Source organism: Salmo salar, chromosome ssa17, assembly GCF_905237065.1.
Source record: "Salmo salar chromosome ssa17, Ssal_v3.1, whole genome shotgun sequence".
NCBI lineage: Eukaryota > Metazoa > Chordata > Actinopteri > Salmoniformes > Salmonidae > Salmo > Salmo salar.
In genome coordinates, this window is record NC_059458.1 from 46,074,409 (window position 1) to 46,096,737 (window position 22,329).

General features: G+C 41.1%; 1 protein-coding gene across 2 annotated transcripts in view; it reads right to left on the reverse strand.

The window, feature by feature from the left end:
• Nucleotides 1-22,329, reverse strand: part of LOC106577464 (solute carrier family 15 member 1) — a 155,209-nt gene that overhangs the window by 104,541 nt on the left and 28,339 nt on the right. For both annotated transcript variants that reach the window (XM_045699653.1, XM_045699654.1), the window contains exons 8-14: nucleotides 22,231-22,314; nucleotides 21,967-22,049; nucleotides 19,823-19,909; nucleotides 19,242-19,331; nucleotides 15,487-15,531; nucleotides 15,301-15,333; nucleotides 8,815-8,903 (exon numbers count right to left, since the gene is read on the reverse strand). In XM_045699653.1, coding sequence (XP_045555609.1) covers nucleotides 8,815-8,903; nucleotides 15,301-15,333; nucleotides 15,487-15,531; nucleotides 19,242-19,331; nucleotides 19,823-19,909; nucleotides 21,967-22,049; nucleotides 22,231-22,314 — 511 coding nt within the window. The remainder of the gene's footprint in view (nucleotides 1-8,814; nucleotides 8,904-15,300; nucleotides 15,334-15,486; nucleotides 15,532-19,241; nucleotides 19,332-19,822; nucleotides 19,910-21,966; nucleotides 22,050-22,230; nucleotides 22,315-22,329) is intronic.

The window sequence follows — 22,329 nt, forward strand, 5'->3', positions numbered from 1 at the left end:
GATGTGGAATCAGTAGTACAATGTGAGGCCCAGTCTGTGAGGTATCAGCAGTACAACGTGAGGCCCAGTCTGTGTGGTATCAGCAGTACATCGTGAGGCCCAGTCTGTGTGGTATCAGTAGTACAACGTGAGGCCCAGACTTTGTGGTATCAGCAGTACAACGTGAGGCCCAGTCTGTGTGGTATGAGCAGTACAACGTGAGGCCCAGTCTGTGTGGTATCAGTAGTACAACGTGAGGCCCAGTCTGTGAGGTATCAGCAGTACAACGTGAGGCCCAGTCTGTATGGTATCAGCAGTACAACATGAGGCCCAGTCTGTGTGGTATCAGTAGTACAACGTGAGGCCCAGTCTGTGTGGTATCAGTAGTACAACGTGAGGCCCAGTCTGTGTGGTATCAGTAGTACAACGTGAGGCCCAGTCTGTGTGGTATCTGTTGTACAACGTGAGGCCCAGTCTGTGTGGTATCAGTAGTACAACGTGAGCCCCAGTCTGTGTGGTATCAGAGGCATCAGCAGTACAACGTGAGGCCATGTCTGTGTGGTATCAGAGGCATCAGCATTACAGTGTGAGGCCCAGTCTGTGTGGTATCTGTTGTACAACGTGAGGCCCAGTCTGTGTGGTATCAGCAGTACAACGTGATGCCCAGTCTGTGTGGTATCAGTAGTACAACGTGAGGCCCAATCTGTGTGGTATCAGTAGTACAACGTGAGGCCCAGTCTGTGTGGTATCAGTAGTACAACGTAAGGCCCAGTCTGTGTGGTATCAACAATACAACGTGAGGCCCAGTCTGTGTCCTATCAGTAGTACAACGTGAGACCCAGTCTGTGTATTATCAGAGGCATCAGCAGTAAAACGTGAGGCCCAGTCTGTGTGGTATCAGAGGCATCAGCAGTACAGCGTGAGGCACAGTCTGTGTGGTATCAGTAGTACAACGTGAGGCCCAGTCTGTGTGGTATCAGTAGTACAACGTGAGGCCCAGTCTGTGTGGTATCAGCAGTACAACGTGAGGCCAAGTCTGTGTGGTATCAGTAGTACAACGTGAGGCCCAGTCTGTATGGTATCACAGTACATCGTGAGGCCCAGTCTGTGTGGTATCAGCAGTACAACGTCAGGCCCAGTCTGTGTGGTATCAGCAGTACAACGTGAGGCCCAGGCTGTGTGGTATCAGTAGTACAACGTGAGGCCCAGTCTGTGAGGTATCAGCAGGACGACGTGAGACCCAGTCTGTGTGGTATCAGCAGTACAACGTGAGGCCCAGTCGATGTGGTATCAGTAGTACAATGTGAGGCCCAGTCTGTGAGGTATCAGCAGTACAACGTGAGGCCCAGTCTGTGTGGTATCAGCAGTACATCGTGAGGCCCAGTCTGTGTGGTATCAGTAGTACAACGTGAGGCCCAGTCTTTGTGGTATCAGCAGTACAACGTGAGGCCCAGTCAGTGTGGTATGAGCAGTACAACGTGAGGCCCAGTCTGTATGGTATCAGTATTACAACGAGAGGCCCAGTCTGTGTGGTATCAGCAGTACGACATGAGGCCCAAACTGTGTGGTATCAGCAGTACAACATGAGATCCAGTCTGTGTGTATCAGCAGTACAACGTGAGGCCCAGTCTGTGTGGTATCAGCAGTACAACGTGAGGCCCAGTCTGTGAGGTATCAGCAGGACAACGTGAGACCCAGTCTGTGTGGTATCAGCAGTACAACGTGAGGCCCAATCTGTGTGGTATCAGTAGTACAACGTGAGGCCCAGTCTGTGTGGTATCAGTAGTACAACGTGAGGCCCAGTCTGTGTGGTATCAGCAGTACAACGTGAGAACCAGTCTGTGTGGTATCTGGAGTACAACGTGAGGCCCAGTCTGTGTGGTATCAGTAGTACAACGTGAGGCCCAGTCTGTGTGGTATCAGAGGCATCGGCAGTACAACGTGAGGCCCAGTCTGTGTGGTATCAGAGGCATCAGCAGGACAACGTGAGACCCAGTCTGTGTGGTATCAGTAGTACAACGTGATGTCCAGTCTGTGTGGTATCAGTAGCACAACGTGAGGCCCAGTCTGTGTGGTATCAGTAGTACAACGTGAGGCCCAGTCTGTGTGGTATCAGAGGCATCAGCATTACAACGTGAGGCCCAGTCTGTGTGGTATCAGTAGTACAACGTGAGGCCCAGTCTGTGTGGTATCAGCATTACAACGTGAGGCCCAGTCTGTGTGGTATCAGTAGTACAAAGTGAGGCCCAGTCTGTGAGGTATCAGCAGTACAACGTGAGGCCCAGTCTGTGTGGTATCAGCAGTACAACGTGAGGCCCAGTCTGTGTGGTATCAGCAGTACAACGTCAGGCCCAGTCTGTGTGGTATCAGTAGTACAACGTGAGGCCCAGTCTGTGAGGTATCAGCAGGACGACGTGAGACCCAGTCTGTGTGGTATCAGCAGAACAACGTGAGGCCCAGTCGATGTGGAATCAGTAGTACAATGTGAGGCCCAGTCTGTGAGGTATCAGCAGTACAACGTGAGGCCCAGTCTGTGTGGTATCAGCAGTACATCGTGAGGCCCAGTCTGTGTGGTATCAGTAGTACAACGTGAGGCCCAGACTTTGTGGTATCAGCAGTACAACGTGAGGCCCAGTCTGTGTGGTATGAGCAGTACAACGTGAGGCCCAGTCTGTGTGGTATCAGTAGTACAACGTGAGGCCCAGTCTGTGAGGTATCAGCAGTACAACGTGAGGCCCAGTCTGTATGGTATCAGCAGTACAACATGAGGCCCAGTCTGTGTGGTATCAGTAGTACAACGTGAGGCCCAGTCTGTGTGGTATCAGTAGTACAACGTGAGGCCCAGTCTGTGTGGTATCAGTAGTACAACGTGAGGCCCAGTCTGTGTGGTATCTGTTGTACAACGTGAGGCCCAGTCTGTGTGGTATCAGTAGTACAACGTGAGCCCCAGTCTGTGTGGTATCAGAGGCATCAGCAGTACAACGTGAGGCCATGTCTGTGTGGTATCAGAGGCATCAGCATTACAGTGTGAGGCCCAGTCTGTGTGGTATCTGTTGTACAACGTGAGGCCCAGTCTGTGTGGTATCAGCAGTACAACGTGATGCCCAGTCTGTGTGGTATCAGTAGTACAACGTGAGGCCCAATCTGTGTGGTATCAGTAGTACAACGTGAGGCCCAGTCTGTGTGGTATCAGTAGTACAACGTAAGGCCCAGTCTGTGTGGTATCAACAATACAACGTGAGGCCCAGTCTGTGTCCTATCAGTAGTACAACGTGAGACCCAGTCTGTGTATTATCAGAGGCATCAGCAGTAAAACGTGAGGCCCAGTCTGTGTGGTATCAGAGGCATCAGCAGTACAGCGTGAGGCACAGTCTGTGTGGTATCAGTAGTACAACGTGAGGCCCAGTCTGTGTGGTATCAGTAGTACAACGTGAGGCCCAGTCTGTGTGGTATCAGCAGTACAACGTGAGGCCAAGTCTGTGTGGTATCAGTAGTACAACGTGAGGCCCAGTCTGTATGGTATCACAGTACATCGTGAGGCCCAGTCTGTGTGGTATCAGCAGTACAACGTGAGGCCAAGTCTGTGTGGTATCAGTAGTACAACGTGAGGCCCAGTCTGTGTGGTATCAGCAGTACAACGTGAGGCCCAGTCTATGTGGTATCAGCAGTACAACGTGAGGACCAGTCTGTGTGGTATCAGTAGTACAACGTGAGGCCCAGTCTGTGAGGTATCAGCAGTACAACGTGAGGCCCAGTCTGTGTGGTATCAGCAGTACAACGTGAGGCCCAGTCTGTGTGGTATCAGCAGTACAACGTGAGGCCCAATCTGTGTCATATCAGCAGTACAACGTGAGGCCCAGTCTGTGTGGTATCAACAGTACAACGTGAGGCCCAGTCTGTGTGGTATCAGTAGTACAACGTGAGGCCCAGTCTGTGTGGTATCAGCAGTACAACGTAAGGCCCAGTCTGTGTGGTATCAGCAATACAACGTGAGGCCCAGTCTGTGTCCTATCAGTAGTACAACGTGAGGCCCAGTCTGTGTGGTATCAGAGGCATCAGCAGTAAAACGTGAGGCCCAGTCTGTGTGGTATCAGACGCATCAGCAGTACAGCGTGAGGCCCAGTCTGTGTGGTATCAGTAGTACAACGTGAGGCCCAGTCTGTGTGGTATCAGTAGTACAACGTGAGGCCCAGTCTGTGTGGTATCAGTAGTACAACGTGAGGCCCAGTCTGTGGTATCAGCAGTACAACGTGAGGCCCAGTCTGTGTGGTATCAGTAGTACAACGTGAGGCCCAGTCTGTGTTGTATCAGTAGTACAATGTGAGGCCCAATCTGTGTGGTATCAGTAGTACAACGTGAGGCCCAGTCTGTGTGGTATCAGCAGTACAACGTGAGGCCCTGTCAGTGTGGTATCAGCAGTACAACGTGAGGCCCAGTATGTGTTGTATCAGAGGCATCAGTACTACAACGTGAGGCCCAGTCTGTGTGGTATCAGTAGTACAACGTGAGGCCCAGTCTGTGTGGTATCAGCAGTAAAACGTGAGGCCCAGTCTATGTGGTATCAGTAGTACAACGTGAGGCCCAGTCTGTGTGGTATCAGCAGTACAACGTGAGGCCAAGTCTGTGTGGTATCAGTAGTACAACGTGAGGCCCAGTCTGTATGGTATCACAGTACATCGTGAGGCCCAGTCTGTGTGGTATCAGCAGTACAACGTGAGGCCCAGTCTGTGTGGTATCAGTAGTACAACGTGAGGCCCAGTCTGTGTGGTATCAGCAGTACAACGTGAGGCCCAGTCTATGTGGTATCAGCAGTACAACGTGAGGACCAGTCTGTGTGGTATCAGTAGTACAACGTGAGGCCCAGTCTGTGAGGTATCAGCAGTACAACGTGAGGCCCAGTCTGTGTGGTATCAGCAGTACAACGTGAGGCCCAGTCTGTGTGGTATCAGCAGTACAACGTGAGGCCCAGTCTGTGTCGTATCAGCAGTACAACGTGAGGCCCAGTCTGTGTGGTATCAGCAGTACAACGTGAGGCCCAGTCTGTGTGGTATCAGTAGTACAACGTGAGGCCCAGTCTTTGTGGTATCAGCAGTACAACGTGAGGCCCAGTCTGTGTGGTATCAGCAGTACAACGTGATGCCCAGTCTGTGTGGTATCAGTAGTACAACGTGAGGCCCAATCTGTGTGGTATCAGTAGTACAACGTGAGGCCCAGTCTGTGTGGTATCAGTAGTACAACGTAAGGCCCAGTCTGTGTGGTATCAACAATACAACGTGAGGCCCAGTCTGTGTCCTATCAGTAGTACAACGTGAGGCCCAGTCTGTGTGGTATCAGAGGCATCAGCAGTAAAACGTGAGGCCCAGTCTGTGTGGTATCAGAGGCATCAGCAGTACAGCGTGAGGCACAGTCTGTGTGGTATCAGTAGTACAACGTGAGGCCCAGTCTGTGTGGTATCAGTAGTACAACGTGAGGCCCAGTCTGTGTGGTATCAGTAGTACAACGTGAGGCCCAGTCTGTGGTATCAGCAGTACAACGTGAGGCCCAGTCTGTGTGGTATCAGTAGTACAACGTGAGGCCCAGTCTGTGTTGTATCAGTAGTACAATGTGAGGCCCAATCTGTGTGGTATCAGTAGTACAACGTGAGGCCCAGTCTGTGTGGTATCAGCAGTACAACGTGAGGCCCTGTCAGTGTGGTATCAGCAGTACAACGTGAGGCCCAGTATGTGTTGTATCAGAGGCATCAGTACTACAACGTGAGGCCCAGTCTGTGTGGTATCAGTAGTACAACGTGAGGCCCAGTCTGTGTGGTATCAGCAGTAAAACGTGAGGCCCAGTCTGTGTGGTATCAGTAGTACAACGTGAGGCCCAGTCTGTGTGGTATCAGCAGTACAACGTGAGGCCAAGTCTGTGTGGTATCAGTAGTACAACGTGAGGCCCAGTCTGTATGGTATCACAGTACATCGTGAGGCCCAGTCTGTGTGGTATCAGCAGTACAACGTGAGGCCAAGTCTGTGTGGTATCAGTAGTACAACGTGAGGCCCAGTCTGTGTGGTATCAGCAGTACAACGTGAGGCCCAGTCTATGTGGTATCAGCAGTACAACGTGAGGACCAGTCTGTGTGGTATCAGTAGTACAACGTGAGGCCCAGTCTGTGAGGTATCAGCAGTACAACGTGAGGCCCAGTCTGTGTGGTATCAGCAGTACAACGTGAGGCCCAGTCTGTGTGGTATCAGCAGTACAACGTGAGGCCCAGTCTTTGTGGTATCAGCAGTACAACGTGAGGCCCAGTCTGTATGGTATCAGCAGTACAACATGAGGCCCAGTCTGTGTGGTATCAGTAGTACAACGTGAGGCCCAGTCTGTGTGGTATCAGTAGTACAACGTGAGGCCCAGTCTGTGTGGTATCAGTAGTACAACGTGAGGCCCAGTCTGTGTGGTATCTGTTGTACAACGTGAGGCCCAGTCTGTGTGGTATCAGTAGTACAACGTGAGCCCCAGTCTGTGTGGTATCAGAGGCATCAGCAGTACAACGTGAGGCCATGTCTGTGTGGTATCAGAGGCATCAGCAGTACAACGTGAGGCCCAGTCTGTGTGGTATCAGTAGTACAACGTGAGGCCCAGTCTGTGTGGTATCAGTAGTACAACGTGAGGCCCAGTCTGTGTGGTATCTGTTGTACAACGTGAGGCCCAGTCTGTGTGGTATCAGTAGTACAACGTGAGCCCCAGTCTGTGTGGTATCAGAGGCATCAGTAGTACAACGTGAGGCCCAGTCTGTGTGGTATCTGTTGTACAACGTGAGGCCCAGTCTGTGTGGTATCAGTAGTACAACGTGAGGCCCAGTCTGTGTGGTATCAGCAGTACAACGTGAGGCCCTGTCAGTGTGGTATCAGCAGTACAACGTGAGGCCCAGTATGTGTTGTATCAGAGGCATCAGTACTACAACGTGAGGCCCAGTCTGTGTGGTATCAGTAGTACAACGTGAGGCCCAGTCTGTGTGGTATCAGCAGTAAAACGTGAGGCCCAGTCTGTGTGGTATCAGTAGTACAACGTGAGGCCCAGTCTGTGTGGTATCAGCAGTACAACGTGAGGCCAAGTCTGTGTGGTATCAGTAGTACAACGTGAGGCCCAGTCTGTATGGTATCACAGTACATCGTGAGGCCCAGTCTGTGTGGTATCAGCAGTACAACGTGAGGCCAAGTCTGTGTGGTATCAGTAGTACAACGTGAGGCCCAGTCTGTGTGGTATCAGCAGTACAACGTGAGGCCCAGTCTATGTGGTATCAGCAGTACAACGTGAGGACCAGTCTGTGTGGTATCAGTAGTACAACGTGAGGCCCAGTCTGTGAGGTATCAGCAGTACAACGTGAGGCCCAGTCTGTGTGGTATCAGCAGTACAACGTGAGGCCCAGTCTGTGTGGTATCAGCAGTACAACGTGAGGCCCAGTCTTTGTGGTATCAGCAGTACAACGTGAGGCCCAGTCTGTATGGTATCAGCAGTACAACATGAGGCCCAGTCTGTGTGGTATCAGTAGTACAACGTGAGGCCCAGTCTGTGTGGTATCAGTAGTACAACGTGAGGCCCAGTCTGTGTGGTATCAGTAGTACAACGTGAGGCCCAGTCTGTGTGGTATCTGTTGTACAACGTGAGGCCCAGTCTGTGTGGTATCAGTAGTACAACGTGAGCCCCAGTCTGTGTGGTATCAGAGGCATCAGCAGTACAACGTGAGGCCATGTCTGTGTGGTATCAGAGGCATCAGCAGTACAACGTGAGGCCCAGTCTGTGTGGTATCAGTAGTACAACGTGAGGCCCAGTCTGTGTGGTATCAGTAGTACAACGTGAGGCCCAGTCTGTGTGGTATCTGTTGTACAACGTGAGGCCCAGTCTGTGTGGTATCAGTAGTACAACGTGAGCCCCAGTCTGTGTGGTATCAGAGGCATCAGTAGTACAACGTGAGGCCCAGTCTGTGTGGTATCTGTTGTACAACGTGAGGCCCAGTCTGTGTGGTATCAGTAGTACAACGTGAGCCCCAGTCTGTGTGGTATCAGAGGCATCAGCAGTACAACGTGAGGCCCAGTCTGTGTGGTATCAGCAGTACAACGTGAGGCCCAGTCTGTGTCGTATCAGCAGTACAACGTGAGGCCCAGTCTGTGTGGTATCAGCAGTACAACGTGAGGCCCAGTCTGTGTGGTATCAGTAGTACAACGTGAGGCCCAGTCTTTGTGGTATCAGCAGTACAACGTGAGGCCCAGTCTGTGTGGTATCAGCAGTACAACGTGATGCCCAGTCTGTGTGGTATCAGTAGTACAACGTGAGGCCCAATCTGTGTGGTATCAGTAGTACAACGTGAGGCCCAGTCTGTGTGGTATCAGTAGTACAACGTAAGGCCCAGTCTGTGTGGTATCAGCAATACAACGTGAGGCCCAGTCTGTGTCCTATCAGTAGTACAACGTGAGGCCCAGTCTGTGTGGTATCAGAGGCATCAGCAGTAAAACGTGAGGCCCAGTCTGTGTGGTATCAGACGCATCAGCAGTACAGCGTGAGGCCCAGTCTGTGTGGTATCAGTAGTACAACGTGAGGCCCAGTCTGTGTGGTATCAGTAGTACAACGTGAGGCCCAGTCTGTGTGGTATCAGTAGTACAACGTGAGGCCCAGTCTGTGTGGTATCAGCAGTACAACGTGAGGCCCAGTCTGTGTGGTATCAGCAGTACAACGTGAGGCCCAGTCTGTGTGGTATCAGTAGTACAACGTGAGGCCCAGTCTTTGTGGTATCAGCAGTACAACGTGAGGCCCAGTCTGTGATCCTCTGTTATTAATACTGCAGGTCACTCAACTCACGTAAAGTTCAGGTGGCATTTCTTTATGAGAGGGTAGACCAGGCTGTCCATGATGGGAACCAGGGCCAGGATCAGGATTGGGTTGACAGTCTGACAGAGAGGAAGCAGTACATGGGAAGAGCATGTCACACCTACAAATTATAGTATATATTTAAACAATAAGGCCAGAGGGGTATGGTATATTATTAAGACCAGAGGGGTATGGCATATTTATAAGGCCAGAGGGGTATGGTATATATATAAGGCCAGAGGGGTATGGTATATTTATAAGGCCAGAGGGGTATGGTATATTTATAAGGCCAGAGGGGTATGGTATATTTATAAGGCCAGAGGGGTATGGTATATTTATAAGGCCAGAGGGGTATGGTATATTTATAAGGCCAGAAGGGTATGGTATATTTATAAGGCCAGAGGGGTATGGTATATTTATAAGGCCAGAGGGGTATGGTATATTTATAAGACCAGAGGGGTATGGTATATTTATAAGGCCAGAGGGGTATGGTATATTTATAAGGCCAGAGGGGTATGGTATATTTATTTAGTATAGTTAGTATATATTATATAGAGTTAGTATAGTTAGAATATAGAGTTAGTATATATTATATAGAGTTAGTATAGTTAGTATATAGAGTTATTATAGTTAGTATATTGAGTTACTATATAGTATATAGAGTTAGTATATATTATATAGAGTTAGTATATATATTATATAGAGTTAGTATAGTTAGTATACAGAGTTAGTATATATTATATAGAGTTAGTATAGTTAGTATATTGAGTTAGTATAGTTCGTATATAGAGTTAGTATATAGTATATAGAGTTAGTTTAAATTATATAGAGTTGGTATATATATTATATAGAGTTAGTATATATAGTTTATAGAGTTAGTATATATAGTTTATTGAGTTAGTATATATATTATATAGAGATAATATATATTATATAGAATTAGTATATATATTGTATAGAGTTAGTATATATATTGTATAGAGTTAGTATATATTATATAGAGTTAGTATATATAATATATAGCGATAATATATTATATAGAGTTAGTATATATATTATATAGAGTTAGTATATATATTATATAGAGTTAGTACATATTATATAGAGTTAGAATATATATTATATAGAGTTAGCATAGGCAGGATATATAGTTAGTAGTTAGTATATAGTTAGTATATAGAGTTAGTATAGTTAGTATGTATAGTTAGTATATAGAGTTAGTATAGTTAGTATGTATAGTTAGTAGTTAATATATAGTTAGTATATAGAGTTAGTATAGTTAGTATGTATAGTTAGTATATAGAGTTAGTATATAGAGTTAGTAGAGTTAGTATATAGAGTTAGTATAGTTAGTATGTATAGTTAGTATAGTTAGTATATAGAGTTAGTATATAGAGTTAGTAGAGTTAGTATATAGAGTTAGTATAGTTAGTATATAGAGTTAGTATAGTTAGTATATAGAGTTAGTAGCGTTAGTATGTATAGTTAGTACATAGAGTTAGTATATAGAGTTAGTATATAGAGTTAGGAGAGTTAGTATATAGAGTTAGTATAGTTAGTATATAGAGTAAGTATAGTTAGTATATAGAGTTAGTATAGTTAGTATATAGAGTTAATATAGTTAGTATATAGTTTATAGAGTTAGTATAGTTAGCATATAGATTAGTATATAGTATATAGAGTTAGTATAGTTAGTATATAGAGTTAATATAGTTCGTATATAGAGTTAGTATATAGTATATAGAGTTAGTATTGTTAGTATATAGAGTTAGTATATAGTATATAGAGTTAGTATATAGTATATGGAGTTAGTATAGTTAGTAATTAGAGTTAATATAGTTAGTATATAGAGTTAATATAGTTAGTATACAGAGTTAGTATATAGTATATAGAGTTAGTATAGTTAGTATATAGAGTTAGTTTATTTAGTATATAGAGTTAGTATATATTATATAGAGTTAGTATAGTTAGTATTTTGAGTTAGTATATAGTATATAGAGTTAGTATATATTATATAGAGTTAGTATATATATTATATAGAGTTAGTATAGTTAGTATACAGAGTTAGTATATATGATATAGAGTTAGTATAGTTAGTATATTGAGTTAGTATAGTTCGTATATAGAGTTAGTATATAGTATATAGAGTTAGTATATATTATATAGAGTTGGTATATATATTATATAGAGTTAGTATATATAGTTTATAGAGTTAGTATATATAGTTTATTGAGTTAGTATATATATTATATAGAGTTAATATATATTATATAGAGTTAGTATATATATTGTATTGAGTTAGTATATATATTGTATAGAGTTAGTATATATTATATAGAGTTAGTATATATATTATATAGAGATAATATATTATATAGAGTTAGTATATATATTATATAGAGTTAGTATATATATTATATAGAGTTAGTACATATTATATAGAGTTAGAATATATATTATATAGAGTTAGCATAGGCAGGATATATAGTTAGTACTTAGTATATAGTTAGTATATAGAGTTAGTATAGTTAGTATGTATAGTTAGTATATAGAGTTAGTATAGTTAGTATGTATAGTTAGTATTTAATATATAGTTAGTATATAGAGTTAGCATAGTTAGTATGTATAGTTAGTATATAGAGTTAGTATATAGAGTTAGTAGAGTTAGTATGTATAGTTAGTATAGTTAGTATATAGAGTTAGTATATAGAGTTAGTAGAGTTAGTATATAGAGTTAGTATAATTAGTATATAGAGTTAGTATAGTTAGTAGAGTTAGTATGTATAGTTAGTAGATAGAGTTAGTATATAGAGTTAGCATATAGAGTTAGGAGAGTTAGTATATAGAGTTAGTATAGTTAGTATATAGAGTAAGTATAGTTAGTATATAGAGTTAATATAGTTAGTGTATAGTTTATAGAGTTAGTATAGTTAGCATATAGATTAGTATATAGTATATAGAGTTAGTATATAGAGTTAATATAGTTTGTATATAGAGTTAGTATATAGTATATAGAGTTAGTATTGTTAGCATACAGAGTTAGTATAGTTAGTATATAGAGTTAGTATATAGTATATAGAGTTAGTATATAGTATATAGAGTTAGTATAGTTAGTAATTAGAGTTAATATAGTTAGTATATAGAGTTAATATAGTTAGTATACAGAGTTAGTATATAGTATATAGAGTTAGTATAGTTAGTATATAGAGTTAGTTTATAGTATATAGAGTTATTATAGTTAGTATATAGAGTTATTATATAGTTTATAGTGTATAGAGTTAGCATAGTTAGCATATAGAGTTAGTGTAGTTGGTATATAGAGTTAGTATATAGTATATAGAGTTAGTATAGTTAGTATATAGAGTTAATATAGTTAGTATATAGAGTTAGTATATAGAGTTAGTATAGTTAGTATATATAGTTAATACATAGTTTATAGTATAAAGAGTAAGTAGAGTTAGTATATAGAGTTAGTATATAGTTAATACCATTTACAGTTAGTATAGTTACTATGTAGAGTTCATATATAGTTTATAGTATACAGAGTTAGTATATAGTTAATAGTATTTACAGTTAGTATAATTACGATGTAGAGTTCATATTTAGTTTATAGTATATAGAGTTAGTTTAAATTTACTGTATTTAGAGTTCGTATATTGTTTACATTATATAGAGTTAGAGTATAGTTTAGTATAGAGTATAGAGTTAGTTTATAGCATATACAATTAGTATAGTTACTATATAGAGTTAGTATACAGAGTTAGAATATAGTTTATAGTATAGAGTTGATATATAGATGATAGTATATAAAGTTAGAATATAGTTTACAGTATATAAAGTTAGAATATAGATTATAGTATATAGAGTTAGTATAGTTTACAGTATATAGCGTTAGAATATAGATTATAGTATATAGAGTTAGTATAGTTACTATATAGAGTTAGTAAATGGTTTACAGTATATAGAGTTAGTATATAACTTATAGTATAGAGTTAATATATAGATTATAGTATATACAGTTAGTATAGTTACTATATAGAGATAGTATATGGCTTATAGTATATAGAGTTAGTATATAGTTTACAGTATATAGTTTACAGTATAGAGTTGATATATAGATTATAGTATATAGTGTTAGTATATAGTTTACAGTATATAGAGTTAGAATATAGTTTACAGTATAGAGTTGATATATAGATTATAGTATATAGAGTTAGTATATAGTTTACAGTATATAGAGTTAGAATATAGTTTACAGTATAGAGTTGATATATAGATTATAGTATATAGAGTTAGTATATAGTTTACAGTATATAGAGTTAGAATATAGTTTACAGTACAGAGTTGATATATAGATTATAGTATATAGAGTTAGTATAGTGAGTTAGAATATAGTTTACAGTATAGAGTTGATATATAGATTATAGCATATAGAGTTAGTATAGTTAGTATATAGAGTTAGTATATAGTTTACAGTATATAGAGTTAGAATATAGTATACAGTATACAGTTGATATATAGATTATAGTATATAGAGTTAGTATAGTTAGTATATAGTTTACAGTATATAGAGTTAGAATATAGTTTACAGTATAGAGTTGATATATAGATTATAGTATATAGAGTTAGTATAGTTAGTATATAGAGTTAGTATAGTTAGTATATAGAGTTAGTATATCATTTAAAGAGTTAATACAGTTAGTGTAAGTTGTTAGCATATAAAGGTAGATTATAGCATATAGAGTTAGTATATAATTTAAAGAGTTAAGACAGTTAGTGTAAGTTGTTAGCATATAAAGGTAGGGGACGTGGCTATAGAGTTAGTATAGTTAGTATATAGAGTTAGTATATAATTTAAAGAGTTAATACAGTTAGTGTAAGTTGTTAGCATATAAAGGTAGGGGACGTGGCTATAGAGTTAGAATATAGTTTACAGTATAGAGTTGATATATAGATTATAGTATATATAGTTAGTATATCATTTAAAGAGTTAATACAGTTAGTGTAAGTTGTTAGCATATAAAGGTAGGGGACGTGGCTATAGAGTTAGTATAGTTAGTATATAGAGTTAGTATATCATTTAAAGAGTTAATACAGTTAGTGTAAGTTGTTAGCCTATAAAGGTAGGGGACGTGGCTATAGAGTTAGTATATCATTTAAAGAGTTAAAACAGTTAGTGTAAGTTGTTAGCATATAAAGGTAGATTATAGCATATAGAGTTAGTATATAATTTAAAGAGTTAATACAGTTAGTGTAAGTTGTTAGCATATAAAGGTAGGGGACGTGGCTATAGAGTTAGTATAGTTAGTATATAGAGTTAGTATATCATTTAAAGAGTTAACACAGTTAGTGTAAGTTGTTAGCATATGAAGGTAGATTATAGCATATAGAGTTAGTATATAATTTAAAGAGTTAATACAGTTAGTGTAAGTTGTTAGCCTATAAAGGTAGGGGACGTGGCTATAGAGTTAGTATATCATTTAAAGAGTTAACACAGTTAGTGTAAGTTGTTAGCATATAAAGGTAGGGGACGTGGCTATAGAGTTAGTATAGTTAGTATATAGAGTTAGAATATAGTTTACAGTATAGAGTTGATATATAGATTATAGTATATATAGTTAGTATATCATTTAAAGAGTTAATACAGTTAGTGTAAGTTGTTAGCATATAAAGGTAGGGGACGTGGCTATAGAGTTAGTATAGTTAGTATATAGAGTTAGTATATCATTTAAAGAGTTAATACAGTTAGTGTAAGTTGTTAGCCTATAAAGGTAGGGGACGTGGCTATAGAGTTAGTATATCATTTAAAGAGTTAACACAGTTAGTGTAAGTTGTTAGCATATAAAGGTAGATTATAGCATATAGAGTTAGTATATAATTTAAAGAGTTAATACAGTTAGTGTAAGTTGTTAGCCTATAAAGGTAGGGGACGTGGCTATAGAGTTAGTATATCATTTAAAGAGTTAACACAGTTAGTGTAAGTTGTTAGCATATAAAGGTAGGGGACGTGGCTATAGAGTTAGTATAGTTAGTATATAGAGTTAGAATATAGTTTACAGTATAGAGTTGATATTTAGATTATAGCATATAGAGTTAGTATAGTTAGTATATAGAGTTAGTATATCATTTAAAGAGTTAATACAGTTAGTGTAAGTTGTTAGCCTATAAAGGTAGGGGACGTGGCTATAGAGTTAGTATAGTTAGTATATAGAGTTAGTATATCATTTAAAGAGTTAATACAGTTAGTGTAAGTTGTTAGCATATAAAGGTAGGGGACGTGGCTATAGAGTTATAATAGTTAGTATATAGAGTTAGTATATCATGAGTTAATATAGTTAGTGTAAGTTGTTAGCATATAAAGGTAGGGGACGTGGCTATAGAGTTAGTATAGTTAGTATATAGAGTTAGTATATCATTTAAAGAGTTAATACAGTTAGTATAAGTTGTTAGCATATAAAGGTAGGGGACGTGGCTCACCTGCATCTGATCTGGCTGCACAGTGAGAATTCCCTATGGAGTAGAAACAGCAGTTATCTACGCGTGTCCTTGGGTATCTTTCATTCAGGTAAACACGTCCTTCGGTGTCTTTAATATCGAATTCAAAATATCGTTTCATCAATAGTATCATGTCATTGTTGTTTGTGAGGGTTGAATTACACGTACAAAGTTTCCGTCCATGGTGGTGGCCTGGAGGGTCCATCTGGAGCCCTGAGGAGAGGGACAACGCCGTTTAGGAGGATCTCAACTGCCTTAAAATACTGGCACAGTCTACTGCCAAGGTGGAGTCTGGGATTCTATGGTACAAAGTATCCTTAATATCTAGCAGGGCTGTTTGGGTTAGGGTGAGTAGTCTTAGGGGTTAGGGGTTAGGGTGAGTAGTGTCATGACGTTGGCCTGTGGGTAAGGTTTATGACCCCCCCCATAAATACCTTTCTACCATCCCCTCTCTGAGTCTACTGAAGGACTTGAATAGCCTGTGTTAAATATAGAGAGTCTGGGAACATCAAACAAATGGGGAAAAGGAACCACATATTTTGTTAATAAAACCAGTTGGAAATATGCTTGGGAACGTAATGAGTATGTATGTCAGTTCGGTTGTCATCTGAGACATTATGACTGATGACAGGACAACATAAACTGTACCTGAGAAAAGTATACGCCCTCTAGTTATCAGAGTCACATGGAATTGTTATGCAATTGAAATGTTTGATATTGAAAATGTTTGTTAGGAGATGAAATGTAATTTTAGCTTCCGAATGAGAGATTTGGGTTTTCATAAGGAAAGTGCCCTGCTCGATCAGTGGCCCAACCCTGTGAAGAGACAGGGGTTATAAACGATGAAACACCTCCCTCCCCCTCAACACTATATAATCCTTTGACGAAAAGATAACCACGTTGTTCCAGTACGTGAGGTCTGCAGCCTCTACGTTAGAAGGACACACATGTCAAGAACAGAACTAAGCCAACCTCGGCGTGAGCTCTGGTATGAACTGGTATGAACTTTGAGCTTATTCACTACAGAAGTGCTACTTCCTAGCCGTTGAGTTAGCAGCGGCCGCTGCTAACGTGGGTTAGGAAAGGACGGACGACGGATCCAGTCTAACAACCAGACGAAGATACCACCACGTATCCAATGGACCACCATTGACATTCTTCCGAAAACAGGGAGATCTGTTGGCCAACCCGGCCAGCATCTACGACCAATCTACCGAAGCGCAGCTCAGAGTAAATATTTATAGCATTTTCCTTTTCCAAATGGGCGGTAATTTAGAATGCATAAGATAATGTATTTACGATAGCATAGCTGCTGTTTCTGTGTTCCTAAATCTTCCCGCTCTTTCATTCAAGCCCAACCCCCTTTCCTTTGTGTAACTAGCTTTCATACAGGTTCCGTCCACCAGGACGTTTTCTGTATGACATCATTGTATTCTGTGTATTTGTAATTCTGTGTGATTAGTTAGGTATTTAGTAAATAAATAATTAAACCCAATGTTGTATTGCTGACTCAACTTGTTAGCCAGGGTTCGTGAAGATAGCCAAGAATTTACAACTTTCATTATGAGACTGAAAATAAGACAAGGGTTAATATTGACTGCTATCGAGGTAAAATATTACAAAGTATTTTAAGAGTTTATTCGGAAGATAACAGCTCTATAAACGTTCTTCCGTGGTGCCCCGACTTTCTGGTTAATTACATTTACATGATTAGCTTAATCAGGTAATATTAATTACAGAGAAATCATTTTATAAGTTAGCATGTCATATCACTTAATCCGGCATAGCCAAAGACACGACAGTAGTCTTAGGGGTTAGGATGATGAGTCTTAGGGGTTAGGGGTTAGGGTGAGTAGTCTTAGGAGTTAGGGGTTAGGGTGAGTAGTCTTAGGGGTTAGGGTGAGTAGTCTTAGGGGTTTAGGGTGAGTAGTCTTAGGGGTTAGGGGTTAGGGTGAGTAGTCTTAGGGGTTAGGGGTTAGGTTTAGGGGTTAGGGTGAGTAGTCTTAGGGGTTAGGGTGAGTAGTCTTAGGGGTTAGGGGTTAGGGTGAGTAGTCTTAGGGGTTAGGGGTTAGGGTGAGTAGTCTTAGGGGTTAGGGTGAGTAGTCTTAGGGGTTAGGGTGAGTAGTCTTAGGGGTTAGGGGTTAGGGTGAGTAGTCTTAGGGGTTAGAGGTTAGGGTTAGGGGTTAGGGTGAGTAGTCTTAGGGGTTAGGGGTTAGGGTGAGTAGTCTTAGGGGTTAGGGGTTAGGGTTAGGGGTTAGGGTGAGTAGTCTTAGGGGTTAGGGTAAGTAGTCTTAGGGGTTAAGCGATACCCCTTTAGGTATCAAAATATATATATTGAATTTGGCTATAGCCCATAGAATCCCACTGAGTAGCACATTCATAAATGGCAACAAAAAACTCACAAAATAAATCATAATAATAAGGTTTTGAAGTGTCTGTCTGAAATCTAGGAGATAGAAGAAAGCTCAGGCAATATTTTTTACACATATTTAACCCCATTTTTTGGGTCGGTTCAAAACTACCTTCATAATTCCATTATTTTTTCAAACCAGTACCAGTTACCTTCAGATGAAGTGTCTGATGGTCTGACAAACACCGCTCTAGCTCTGCCACCTTTCACTGCAGATGCAGAACATTGGCGGATCATTGGTTTGAGACGCAGCCAACGCAAAAAATATATCTAGCTGAAACAGATCTCTCTAGCTGAAACAGATCTCTCTAGTTGAAACAGATCTGTCTAGTTGAAACAGATATATCTAGCTGAAACAGATCTGTCTAGCTGAAACAGATCTCTCTAGTTGAAACAGATATATCTAGCTGAAACAGATCTGTCTAGCTGAAACAGATCTCTCTAGCTGAAACAGATCTGTCTAGCTGAAACAGATCACTCTAGCTGAAACAGATCACTCTAGCTGAAACAGATCACTCTAGCTGAAACAGATCACTCTAGCTGAAACAGATCTCTAGTTGAAACAGATATCTCTACCTGAAACAGATCTCTAGTTGAAACAGATCTCTAGTTGAAACAGATCTCTTTAGCTGAAAAAGATCTATCTAGCTGAAACAGATCTCTCTAGCTGAAACAGATCTCTCTAGCTGAAACAGATCTCTCTAGCTGACACAGATCTCTAGTTGAAACAGATCTGTCTAGCTGAAACAGATCTCTAGTTGAAACAGATCTGTCTAGCTGAAACAGATCTATCTAGTTGAAACAGATCTCTCTAGCGGAAACAGATCTCTCTAGCTGAAACAGATATCTCTAGCTGAAACAGATCTGTCTATTTGAAACAGATCTGTCTAGCTGAAACAGATCTGTCTAGTTGAAACAGATCTATCTAGTTGAAACAGATCTATCTAGTTGAAACAGATCTCTCTAGCTGAAACAGATCTATCTAGTTGAAACAGATCTCTAGTTGAAACAGATCTCTAGTTGAAACATATCTCTCTAGCTGAAACAGATATATCTAGTTGAAACAGATCTCTCTAGCTGAAACAGATCTCTCTAGCTGAAACAGATCTCTAGTTGAAACAGATCTCTCTAGCTGAAACAGATCTATCTAGTTGAAACAGATCTATCTAGTTGAAACAGATCTGTCTAGCTGAAACAGATCTGTCTAGCTGAAACAGATCTCTCTAGTTGAAACAGATCTCTCTAGTTGAAACAGATCTCTCTAGCTGAAACAGATCTCTAGTTAAAACAGATCTCTCTAACTGAAACAGATCTGTCTAGCTGAAACAGATCTGTCTAGCTGAAACAGATCTGTCTAGCTGAAACAGATCTGTCTAGCTGAAACAGATCTCTCTAGCTGAAACAGATCTCTCTAGCTGAAACAGATATCTCAATCTTAAACTGACAGATTTTGATGGGGATTTTTTTTTATTATGTTATTTAGATTGATGGGTTTTATGGTTAGGGTTCTTACCTGTTGGTCAAACAGAGTCCAGAACATGGGAAGGGGGATGTAGAGAAACAGAACTTTCAGCACCATCTTCACCTGGGCCACCAGCAATTTCTGGAGGAGAGGAGGAGGAGATCAGAGAGGAGAGGAGGAGGAGAGAGGAGGACGGGGAGGAGGAGGAGAGGAGAGGAGAGGAGGAGGAGAGAGGAGGACAGGGAGGAGGAGGAGAGGAGAGGAGAGGAGAGGAGAGGAGAGGAGAGGAGAGGAGAGGAGAGGAGAGGAGAGGAGAGGAGAGAGGAGAGGAGAGGAGAGGAGAGGAGAGGAGAGGAGAGGAGAGGAGAGAGGAGGAGAGGAGGAGGAGAGGAGAGAGGAGAGGAGAAGGAGGACGAGAGAGGAGGAGGAGGAGGAGGAGGAGGAGGAGAGAGGAGAGGAGGAGGAGAGGAGGAGGAGGAGAAGAGAGGAGGAGGAAGAAGAGGAGAAGAAGGATTTATTAATGAGTTCTCTGTGTTGTAAACATCCTTCAGTTGACTTTCATTTTCAACAGTTATATGAACTGCTATTTTGGTAGTGCTGGTTTTCCCATAGAACAATGAACATGGACCTACGTCATACTTCTCATCGGCCCAGTCCATCCAGTGTTCTCTCTTAGGGAACTTCTTGCTGCGATGCCTGAAGCGGTTCTTTACGGCAAACTAGAGAGGAGCGAAAGAACACAAAAACACTTAACAGCTCTGCTCAAATCCAGACGTTGTTGTTGAATATCACATTCACATCCTGCAGAGTTTCACATGGAAAGATACGACACTGCAAGTCTTCTACTGTCTTTATGGTATTAGACTGTCTCATCTCCTTACTGTCTGTATGGTATTAGACTGTCTCATCCCTTACTGTCTGTATGGTATTAGACTGTCTCATCCCTTACTGTCTGTATGGTATTAGACTGTCTCATCCCTTACTGTATGTATGGTAATAGACTGTCTCATCCCTTACTGTCTGTATGGTATTAGACTGTCTCATCCCTTACTGTCTGTATGGTATTAGACTGTCTCATCTCCTTACTGTCTGTATGGTATTAGACTGTCTCATCTCCTTACTGTCTGTATGGTATTAGACTGTCTCATCCCTTACTGTCTGTATGGTATTAGACTGTCTCATCCCTTACTGTCTGTATGGTATTAGACTGTCTCACCCCCTTACTGTCTGTATGGTAATAGACTGCATGTTATTAGACTGTCTCATCCCTTACTGTCTGCATGTTATTAGACTGTCTCATCCCTTGTATGTTATTAGACTCTTACCTCCTTACTGTCTGTATGTTATTAGATTGTCTCATCCCCTTACTGTCTGTATGTTATTAGACTGTCCCATCCATTACTGTCTGTATGGTAATAGACTGTCTTACCTCCTTACTGTCTGTATGTTATTAGACTGTCTCATCCCTTACTGTCTGTATGTTATTAGACTGTCTTACCCCCTTACTGTCTGTATGTTATTAGACTGTCTTACCCCCTTACTGTCTGTATGGTATTAGACTGTCTCATCCCCTTACTGTCTGTATGTTATTAGACTGTCTCATCCCTTACTGTCTGTATGGTATTAGAATGTCTTACCTCCTTACTGTCTGTATGTTATTAGACTGTCTCATCCCTTACTGTCTGCATGTTATTAGACTGTTTCATCCCTTACTGTCTGTATGTTATTAGACTGTCTCATCCCTTACTGTCTCTGTCTGTATGTTATTAGACTGTCTCATCCCCTTACTGTCTGTATGGTATTAGACTGTCTCATCCCTTACTGTCTGTATGGTATTAGACTGTCTCATCCCTTACTGTCTGTATGGTATTAGACTGTCTCATCCCTTACTGTCTGTATGGTATTAGACTGTCTTACCTCCTTACTGTCTGTATGTTATTAGACTGTCTCATCCCTTACTGTCTGTATGTTATTAGACTGTATCATCCCTTACTGTCTGTATGTTATTAGACTGTCTCATCCATTACTGTCTGCATGTTATTAGACTGTCTCATCCCTTACTGTCTGTATGTCACCAGACTGTCTCATCCCTTACTTTCTGCATGTTATTAGACTGTCTCATCCCTTACTGTCTGTATGTTAGACAGTCTCATCCCTTACTGTCTGTATGGTATTAGAATGTCTTACCTCCTTACTGTCTGTATGTTATTAGACTGTCTCATCCCTTACTGTCTGCATGTTATTAGACTGTTTCATCCCTTACTGTCTGTATGTTATTAGACTGTCTCATCCCCTTACTGTCTGCACGTTATCAGACTGTCTCATCCCTTACTGTCTGTATAGTATTAGACTGTCTTACCTCCTTACTGTCTGTACGTTATTAGACTGTCTCATCCCCTTACTGTCTGTATGTTATTTGACAGCTGTCTTACCCACTTACTGTCTGCATGTTACTAGACTGTCTCATCCCTTACTGTCTGTATGTTATTAGACTGTCTCATCCCTTACTGTCTGTATGGTATTAGACTGTCTCATCCCCTTACTGTCTGTATGTTATTAGACTGTCTCATCCCTTACTGTCTGTATGCTATTAGACTGTCTCATCCCTTACTGTCTGTATGGTATTAGACTGTCTTACCTCCTTACTGTCTGTATTTTATTAGACTGTCTCATCTCTTACTGTCTGCATGTTACTAGACTGTCTCATCCCTTACTGTCTGTATGTTATTAGACTGTCTCATCCCCTTACTGTCTGTATGTTATTAGACTGTCTTACCCCGATACACTTGCAGACCTCCAGCATAATGTTGCCTTTAGGAGCAGTCTTGTTGTACATGCCACTGCCCATAATGAACACGACTGTGGAAACACAGAAAGACGTCGACCTCTGTTAACTAGACAGAGAGTCACATGTGAGATCCTACGGACAGACAGAGTTCAGATCAATACTGATGATTGATATAGGCGAGGAAAGGAAGGAAGCTCCTCCATGTAGTGGAAAAGAGGACAGGGTTATAAAACGAGGGTAACAGTACTCAACTGAGAGCCACCACCATGAGGGCTGCAGGGACGCCGAAGGCCAGAGGATAACACTTCTGTTGGGAGTGGATACCGCACTCCTGGCCTGGAGGAGGGAACA